Source organism: Limanda limanda, chromosome 18, assembly GCF_963576545.1.
Source record: "Limanda limanda chromosome 18, fLimLim1.1, whole genome shotgun sequence".
Classification (NCBI taxonomy): Eukaryota; Metazoa; Chordata; class Actinopteri; order Pleuronectiformes; family Pleuronectidae; genus Limanda; species Limanda limanda.
The window spans coordinates 240,001-250,000 of record NC_083653.1 but is presented as its reverse complement, the minus strand read 5'-3'; the positions used below and the strand labels follow the sequence as shown (position 1 = coordinate 250,000).

Sequence of the window (10,000 nt, the reverse complement as noted above, 5' to 3'; positions counted from 1 at the left end):
CAACACAACCTCAACACTCCCTCAACACAACCTCAACACAACCTCAACACAACCTTTAACGCAACCTCAAACCTCCCTCAACACAACCTTTACACTCCCTCAACACAGCTTCAACACTCCCTCAACACAACCTCAACACATCCTCAACACAACCTCAACACTCCCTCAACACAGCCTCAACACAACCTCAACACTCCCTCTACAAGACTTAACACTCCATCAACACAACCTCAACACTCCCTCAACACAACATTAACACTCCTTCAACACAACCTCTAACACAACCTTTGAAACAACCTCAACACAACCTTAACACAACCTAGACACCCCCTCAACACAACCTTAACACAACCTCAGCACTCCCTCAACACAACATTTAACACAACCTAAGCACTCCCTCAACACAACCACACACAACCCTAATACTACCTTGATACAACCTCAAACCAACCTGTAAGACAACCTCAGCACAACATTTAACACAACCTCTAGCAGACACACACATGTGTTTTCAGTGGCTCTGACCTCACACAGCAGATAAGAACAGTGTCTTCACCTCCGTGTCTCACACCATCACTCATGACCTCAGAGGTCAGAGGTCACACGTGTCATTAATGAGGCGATGCCTTCAAGGACCAGCAGGACGTCTTGTTACATTTTACAGAAAACTCTCCGACATTCAGCGACAGTGATCCTGAGGAGGTTTCACACTATCGCACAACAATCACAGATGGTGAAAACAACAGGATGCGATAAGCAGCAGACATTCTGTCGTCCATGAGGTTGGGGGGGGGGAGGCGTGACATGTACAAATGACCCCTCGTCTGTTCAATGAAAAAACATGTAATAAAAGCATAAAGTTCATCAAGATGCGTCTGGAATCGATCTGCGAGCTGGAGCCAAGCGGTCACATGTATTTCAAATGTTGCTGAGACATGAAGGACGGATTGTTTCAGTGCATCCACAGCAGGTTTAACATCAAGGACAGAAAACAGCCGTAGGTCTGATGCCACACTCGTGTCACATGGGACGCCACGATCGATGACTCAACAGACGCCTCAGGCAGCGGTTGGGCCTGTGGGCGGGATCAAGATGTGGTCATGTGAGTCCGAGCTGTGAAGAAACCACATTGACGGGAACAAAGTCTAAAAGTCGTAATTACGTGGCACCATGTGACCTGAATGCAGCATTAGTCCTGTAAGACGCTGTCTCCCAGCTCAGGGGGCGTCGCCTTCAAAGACCTAGTGACGTTCTATTGGTTCTACAGGAGTTGACAGGAGACAAGAGGTGGAGTGAAGCCGTCTCCGTCTCCACAACCCTAACCCAACAGGGACAGGGAGGGACCACTTACACTTTGTCAGAGGCAGAGCCCTGTAACAGTCCCTCAGCTGACCAGTAGGGGCAGAGTTTGTCTGGGTTAGGGATCTCTGAGTTCTGTGGGGTGGATGCACAGATACGATCCAGCGGTGGTGCAGCGGCCGGCTCAGGCCTTGTGATGGGACGCGCTGGGACCACGAGGCGGCCGTTTGGTGCTTTCATTGCTGTTGGATGTTTGGGGGGGGCTCCGGGGTTTGGAGGCGGGTTTCTTCTCCTTCGATGAAGGACGAGTCTGACAGAGAGAGGACGTCCCGTGTGAGGACGTCCCGACAGCCGCAGTCTGGAGACTTCCACCGGGCTCCACAATGGTGTTTATTACTGCGGCAAGAAAAAAAGGACATTAATGAATTTGTCTTTAAATTTAAAAAATGGAAAAAATCCCTGGAGTCCAGGTCAGACACATGTTAGCTTGGTTTCCCACAAAGACTGGAACCAGCTCCTTCACAGTGGTCTCTGCTTTCACATTTATACCAGTTTGGATCTTTCACATCCCAACATACACAACACACTTGTTTACTGAACAATCTATACATTTATCCAACTTTCGTATCATGAGTTGTTTGGATTTTAAAACATTGTCCTCAAATATCTGGTGTTTGTAATCCTCACTTTAAAAGATCATAACTGAAGGATGTTTCTGTTCCTACCTTCCAGTTGCCTCTGGACTCGCCTCAGCTCTTTCAGGATGGAGGTAATCTCCTGCAACAGGAAACAGAAGGTTACAGCTGCTCTCACTGTAAAGCTGACTGATAATATGAAGTTATCATATTAGTATATATACTGTTCTTAAAAATAACCTTGTTGGAGGTTTTTAGGATGGGCACTTCGTTCTCAGCGTTGATCTTGGCCTCGATCTCCTCCCAGACCTCAGCCTTGTTCTGGAACAAAACCCTGAGGGAGATATGAGTGGTTTAATAACACCTGAAGCCTTCAGATCACATGAGCTGTTGTGTCATCAAGAGCCTCCTTACTTCATCTTCTCAGCCAGCTGCTCTGTGTTCTCGCGGATGGCCTGAGAAAGCTGGGACACGGGATTCAGCATCAGATTGTCCAGAATCACCTGAAACATTGGTTCACACACAAAGAAGCGATGAGTGAAGAGGAAGCTCCCGCTCCACCAGCAGCAGCTCACACCCGTTGTCCCAGCAAACCAACACTAACTGTGTCATCACACTTGTTGACCACGCTCACACACATCTCTGCATTTCTTTTCAGAACTTATTTATTTGCTGTTTTGTTGTTGTGTTGATTACCTTGTGAAGGGCGGGGCCAAAAGCTGTCAATCAGTCATGAACCTACACAACAGTGTAAAGAGTCTTAACTACTACTACTACTACTAATAATAAAAGTTTGGAGGAGTAAGTGACATCATCGGTTGTCGTAGGTTTAGGGTTACGACTGGTGGTCATGTGAGATTTGTAGAGACCTCTGGTGGTGAAGTTACATATTACAACCTAACCCAGAGGACACGAGGACTCACGATGTTTTCAGACATGAACTCTGTAAAATATCATCTGGACATTTCCTGTAGTGAGTGTGTGTGAAGCAGCAGCAGGTGGTCGGGTCCGACTCGTTCAAACAGGAACATGTGGGAACATCCAGGCGAGGGGCGGAGCCTGTAGAGCAGCAGGGGCGGAGCCTGTAGAGCAGCAGGAGGCGGGACATGACGTATAAACTCTGCTGTGGACAGATCAGTGTTGTTGTTTCCAGCTCCTCCACACGGCGTCGGCCTCATCACCAGAAGATCTGGAATCTCCTCGTGTTTCCAAGTGGACGTCTTCGTCTTCTACGTGTCCGGCTCCTCTTCTTCATCCTGAGATCTTTGTGTTCTTCAGTTTCACGTCACGTGTTAGAAACCTCGTCCACACGTCCACTTGCTCTCTGGGAAGCTTCCACACGTTGTCCTGCTGGTTCCTCACATGGACTCTGACATGTTACACACATGTTACCACTAAGCTGCAGGAGAAGATCCAGAAAACGTCCAGAGACACTGGCTCAGATGTTTGTTCTCACATAGAGAACCTGCGGAATGTGTGAGGAACATGTGAGGAACATGTGAGGAACATGTGAGGAACATGTCCGAATTTCAGTTCATGTCTGAAAACATGTTTATTGTATTGTTCAGCAATTGAATATTCAGCACGTTTTAAGAAAAGTTCTGTTTGGATTCTGTTCTGAAAAGATATAAAGCTTTTGGAACTCAAAAGAGTTAAAGATTAAACTTGACTGAGCTGCAGTGTGAGCGTAGCCTTAGTGGGAGTAGACAGTGACCTCTTCACGGTTCCACGGACGTCGCTGTTTAGAACCAGGCCCCGGCTCATTCATGTTTGCGTCCAGGTCGGAGACGACAGACGAACCTGGAGGAACCTTCTGGTAGTTTAAACTGGCCTCAGGGATATGATGGACCAGCTGGAAAGAGAGTAGAGCGAGTGATCCAACTTCTGTAAGATTTTGTCAAACCAATGAGCGGCTGATGCCGGTTCTCCGTGTTCTCATGCACCAAGTCAACATGCAGCCGGGCTGGTGGAGCAGTGGATTTTAGTTCTGCTGGGAGACCGTGGTTAACTGCCACATTGGGGCGTGAAAGTGCAGAAGGTCATACTGGTCACCAGCTCCACGAACTGACCCAAAACCAGTAAAACCAGTGTATTCATGTTCTCATGTTCTAATGTTCTCATGCGAGGAAGTGAGTTCACAACAAAACTGCTGAGTCAGAGGCTCTGTTCACACGCATCTGTCCCGAGAGAGCTAATCACAGCAATCTGTGATCATGTGATCTGATCTCACTTCCTGTTCTAAAATCTCGTACACCTCTGTTCACGAGGAGCGAATAATGTTTCAACTGTCGTGGTCACAAGTGTGAACGAGTTAGAGTCAAACTGACAGAACAGTAGAGTTAGTTCGTAGCTGGAGTTAGAACAGAGAAGATTTACGTCCCAGTGTTGTAACGTTCTCATGTCCTCATGTCCTAATGTTCTCATGTTCTCATGTTCTCATGTTCTCAGTGACTTAGTTTCAATGTACTTTGAACAAACTCAGTAGTTTTGTTGGTGACATTCTTTCACATCAAATTCCATCTGACAAATGTGAAAAATGTCAAACTAGTGTTCTCCAGAAGAACCTGACACAGTGAGAGCAGGATGTGATGAAGGGAACCAAAGTGCAGGAGGAGTGATGAGTCAGAGTTAAACACCTGAGATGGTTGAACGCCACGTAAGAATGGGTAAGATGGAGTCTGTGCAGCAGAACAGAGAAATGAGTCATGAGGATCCAAAGCAGCATGAAGACGCTCATCAACCAACCTGAGAAAATAATAAAACTATAAAAAGACCAAGATCATGAAAACTAACATTTCTGATTGAAACTGTGGTTTCAGAACAAAATCAGCTTCAAATCACTGGTAACAATCATGTGTCTAATCAAACATGTGGTGTGTTCTGGTGTGTGTGATGAGGGTTGTGGTTGGGGGGGGGGGGTGGCCCACCTCCTCCCTGGCAGAGATGGTGGAGGCTGGCGTGTTCGGCAGTGGGGGGGGCGAGGTGGTGCTTCCCATGCCCGAACTCGGTGAGTCTCCATCTCCGGCGACATCGTGGATTTCCTTGGCCAGGATGGCGAGATCTTTGGCCAGGTCCTGACTGAGCCTGGTGGAAGACACAAGGTCAACGTGAGGTGTGACCGAGGACCAGGTGGAACGCACAGTTTGATTTTTCGTTGTGTTTTTACTTTGCGATCTCTGCGCTGTGCGTGGACCAGTTCTGGTAAGGGTCGACCTCGTTCGGGTCGTCATCCTCCTCCGTTTCCAGGGAAACAGACTTGGATCGAGTGGCGGCCGAGCGCTGGCCACGGGGATTCTGTGCAGAGGCGGAGTGATGGGATGAGCGCTTCGCTTTCGAAGCCGCAGCATTCATCACGTATTCTTCCTCAGAGGAAGAGAAGTCAGATTCCTTCTGTCTGCGACGGGAACCTGTGAACATTTAGATCTAGATTCATTTCATCAACAAAACAACGACACACTGAGACAAAAATCTAAATCAGAGACACCTCCCTGTGGTTGCTTGTCTCCACCAATCAGAGCAGGTTCATCTACATACATTTTAGTTTCAATCATGAGGTCACTGTGACCTTTGACCTCGGAAATCTGATCAGTTCATCTTTGAGTACAAGAGACAACTTGTCAAAATGTGAAGTAATTCCCTGAATGAAATTCAATTATCTCCATAGCAACGGCCGCTGAGGCTTATGATGTTTCAGAGACCGGCTGTGTTTCCATGGTAACGGCAGCAGACTGAGCTGTGACCTGATGCACAGCGACAGAAAGAGATGTCTCCTGCACGCTGCTGAGCCACAGCTGCTTAAATATCCCTTCTTCTCCCAAGTTCATCAGAACCTGAAAAGGTTCTTTTACCTCAACATGTGTCAGGTCGGATCCGTCCTCTTCTCATCACACAATCTCACACAATCAACACAATCTCACACATCTCACACATCTCACACAATCAACACAATCTCACACATCTCACACATCTCACACATCTCACACATCTCACACATCTCACACAATCTCACACAATCTCACACATCTCACACAATCTCACACATCTCACACATCTCACACAATCTCACACATCTCACACATCTCACACAATCTCACACATCTCACACATCTCACACAATCTCACACATCTCACACATCTCACACATCTCACACATCTCACACAATCTCACACATCTCACACATCTCACACATCTCACACAATCTCACACATCTCACACATCTCACACATCTCACACATCCATGAGAGAGGCAGGTGCTGATCAGCTGATGACACTGATTGATTCCAATGACTTCAACCGACGACTCAACTCAAGAGAGGGCAGTGAAAAATATCTCCTGAGAATCAGTGACTGAACTGATTCAAACTGAAGCTGCTGGATATGATGCTGCAGTTTCATCGTTGAACTTCACAGTTAAACTATGTATAAAGTTTGGTCATTTTGAAATCTGCTTAAATTAAATAAAAATAAAAACAAAAACAACATTTTCATGAAAGACCAGGAAGTTAAAAAGCCAGAGAAGGCCACAGAGGAACCGTCGGGACTCACCAGTGCTGGGATACTTTGCTCCACTGGAGCGGCTGTGGGTCGATGTTTGCTTCACAGGAGCTCCGGCTCGTCTGCTGGCGGCCGGCCGGGCGTCGCTCGCCTTCCTGCTGGTGGAGGCGGACTCCGAGTTGCGGTTGGAGAAAGCAGAGTCGGAGTTGCGGTTGGAGAAAGCAGAGCGTCCCGTGGAGGATGTTTCATTGTCGCTGGGAGCTGTGAAGGAGCCGGTCCTCTTCCGGGGCATTGCCAAGATGTCCAGTCTGGACATCTTCTTCCCTTCGCCGGAGAGTTTGGGCGGCGCAGTGATAGTGTCGGAGTTCTGGGATCCCCGGTCAGTCTCCGCCCCTTCGTTGTCTGAAGCCTCGCCCAGTCGTGCTCGACGGAGCATGGAGGCTCGGGTCGGCCGTGGCGCCGACAGGCTGTTGGAACGTGTCAGGATCTGCTGAGTCACTGTCTTGGCTGTTTTTTCAGTGTCCTCTTTCTGAAGAGGGGTGATTAGTTTCTTGCTACGGTTGGACGGACGAGAACTTTCGTGGTCAGATGACGTACTTTCAGTCCAGTTGGTACCAGAACTCTGCTGGCCCTCAGACAGATCCAGAGAGCCACAGTTCCCGGTACTGCGACGCATTTGAAAGCGCTTTTCCGCATCAGTTTTACTGGATACATTCGGAGTCGTCTGGCTTTGGCGTTTCTCAGAAAGTCGTTCACGGGCAGTGAGCTGCCGGCCCTTCTCTTGGATGGCTGAGCTGGAAGAGGACTTCTCCTTCTGAAGGCGGCTGATGGTGGGACGCTTTTTAGAAGCTGAGCTGACTGGAGCATTCTTGCTACTCACTTGGCTCACGGTGCTTGCAGTGTCCACATCTGACTCCCCAGACAGGGAGTCGTCCATGTGGCTGGAGGAGCCCCCTTTCTTTGAGCTGCGACCAAAACCTGATGAGGGGAACCTGGTGTCCAGAGGAGACAAAGCTCCCCCAGCCTCCTGAAGGAAGGACTGTGCGTCCTGGATGTTCTCCCTCCTCTGCTCCATGTCTCTGATGGACGGGTGGCTGGAGATGTGGGGAAGGTTTTTCATCTGGACGGTGTCGCTGGGCCGGTCTTTGGTAAAGCTCTCCTGCCGGACGAATGAGGACGTGCAGCTGTCTTTAGTCGGGACAGAATCCCTGTCCTGTATTTGGAGGTTTGGAGCAGAGCTGTTGGGTTTGACACCTGTCCTCCTGGGTTCATGTCCACTCAGGTGTCGTATCAGGACTGTGGTAGGGGGGGTTTTTGCTGGGGGGTCTCGCGTCCTCTCACACTGTACTGGGCTCTGGGCCTGGTCAGGTTTGTTCGGATGGTCTTCAGACCCGATGTAGAAGGATGTTGATTTGTTGGATGGAGACACTCTCTCTTGACCTCTAACCTGAGGACCAGTGACCCCTTGAGACATAGCTCCTGATCGGACCTGATTCTTCTTTGCCCTTTCCAGAACTGGTCCATCATCTGAGCGGCTGGCGTCGCTCAGGCTGTCTGGGTCCACGTCATCCTGAACAGACAGATGCTGGGTGGAGTCCTGTCGGTTGGGAGAACCTGTCACTCTGCCCAGAGGTTCCTGGCCTTGGTAAGATTCATGACGAATCAAGATACTCGGGGCGACACTGTCCAGCTTCTCCGGAGGCACCTGGGGCAGCAGCCTTCTGGTCCTGGAGCTGTGACTGGACTCAGACTCAGAGTTCTCGTGGCTGTAAGTTCCCAACGAGCTGCTCATGAAGCGTAAAGCTACAACAACAATTTGGTACATCATTACAACTTTTCATATTTGTGTCTTTTATTGTTTATAACTTTAGTTTTTTATATTCCAGAAAACATATTTTATGTGTGTTGCATCTTTTTCAAGTTTATATGATCTGAAATCTGTTGAGACAATGTAAAGAGGACAGGGATCTGTGGAGAAAGCTTCATGTTTTTGAAATTAACTGTTATTTTCAGTTAGAAATTGTTTAGATTTCACTACACCCGTAACAAGAATACACATTATAACCAGGTGGTAATAGAAAAGGCCTGTGATCAGATGTTGTCTTCCAGATACACGTCTCATGGTCAAACCAGGTGGACATGGGGTCAACATATTCAGAGGTTTGATACCTAGCCCTCAACAGATCACATATATGTTGTTTCTGACAAAATGCTTAGACAGAGTTTCAACAGCACCTTCTGGACATTCCCCTTGAGGTGGAGTGGAACCGGGTTCAGCATAGCTATCTGCCAGACTGGCCCAGCGGGAAACCCACTTAGGTCCTTCTAGACCTTGTACATGAGCAGCTGGAACCTAGAAAACACAGGATGAAGAACAAAGTCACCAGACAATAGAAATGAGGCTAAAGAGACCAACAACTTTTGCTAGATTCAGATGTTTAGCAGGAGAAACTTGGGGAACACCAGTCTGCATGCACTGGGATCAGAACATGCTACACAGGTTGTTCCAGGGTCTGATACAATGTCCAGTGGTTGTTACCTGTGCTGGGCCTGTTGGGGGAACACTGATTGCAGCTGGGATAAAGCCATGCAACAGGTCCACAGTGCTACCATCACTAGGCAGGTGAGCTTGTTCATCCTTGCCTTCATTTATTACAGGTCTATACACTCCTGTGTTCACACCACTGTACTCGGGAGAGTCGAGGACACCAAACACCTGTCGGGGCACAGGGCATGCATGAGGATGGGGGGGGGCAGGACCGTGACGACAGGCAGGAGCAAGAAGGACAACAGCTTCCATGCATCCCGACCGCAACTGCAGATTTACTGTCTCACAAAAAAATAGATCCGGTTCTGAGTCGCCTCAAACACCAACAGTGAAATATGAGAATCCTGATCTGTGTTTTTATTGACGTTGGTATTTAGAACCGTCTGATCGGGGGCAGGTGGCGAGGGGAACATCCTTTCGAAATGACTGCCTGGAAAACAACCTTCACCAGGTTTGACCTCTGATGAAAGATCTTACTCTTTTTACACAAATAAAGATTTTTCTCTGCTCAGGACTCAACAGAAAGAAGAATGTAAGTAAGAAGACCCTTTGAAGCTGAACCCCCCCCGGGTCCCAGAGACTTCACCTGATCGATCATGTTGCGAGCCTCCTCCACCTCCTGGTCCTGGGACTCCGCCTCTATGGTGTAGGTTCCGGCATCGCTCAGACTGTCGTCCTCCTCGGTCCTCACCATCCTCTGGGAACCTTTCATGTCTTCTGCACGGACGCCATGGAGGAGCACTGAGGACGCGTGAGGTCCGGAGCAGCGCCCAGGAGAGCTGGTCTGTCCGGCATCGGGGGGGATGGAAGACCTTAAAGCTGCTGGAGGCTGTGAGGGGGACGAGGGGTGGGACACAGAGGAGGGTGCTGGAGGTTCTTGTGGAGAGGGAATCCTCGCTTGAGGAGGCGACACCATCACTGGCGGCGCAGACATGGGTGGAGGTGACATCATTTCCCTTGTTGGGGAAGAGTCCAGCTGACCGGAATCCTTCAGGAGTTCAGAGGCGAACTCCCGTGCGAGCT

General features: G+C 48.9%; 1 protein-coding gene across 1 annotated transcript in view; it reads right to left on the bottom strand.

The window, feature by feature from the left end:
- cep170bb (centrosomal protein 170Bb) overlaps positions 1–10,000 on the bottom strand; it is a 15,127-nt gene that overhangs the window by 1,245 nt on the left and 3,882 nt on the right. The window contains exons 9-20 of the mRNA XM_061091970.1: positions 9,564–10,000; positions 8,969–9,145; positions 8,665–8,782; positions 6,481–8,232; positions 5,101–5,341; positions 4,862–5,018; positions 4,571–4,612; positions 3,649–3,786; positions 2,349–2,437; positions 2,175–2,268; positions 2,025–2,076; positions 1–1,695 (exon numbers count right to left, since the gene is read on the bottom strand). The exon at positions 1–1,695 is cut by the window's left edge and continues 1,245 nt beyond it; the exon at positions 9,564–10,000 is cut by the window's right edge and continues 630 nt beyond it. Of these exons, the coding sequence (XP_060947953.1) occupies positions 1,484–1,695; positions 2,025–2,076; positions 2,175–2,268; positions 2,349–2,437; positions 3,649–3,786; positions 4,571–4,612; positions 4,862–5,018; positions 5,101–5,341; positions 6,481–8,232; positions 8,665–8,782; positions 8,969–9,145; positions 9,564–10,000 (3,509 nt within the window). The 3' untranslated portion in view covers positions 1–1,483. The remainder of the gene's footprint in view (positions 1,696–2,024; positions 2,077–2,174; positions 2,269–2,348; positions 2,438–3,648; positions 3,787–4,570; positions 4,613–4,861; positions 5,019–5,100; positions 5,342–6,480; positions 8,233–8,664; positions 8,783–8,968; positions 9,146–9,563) is intronic.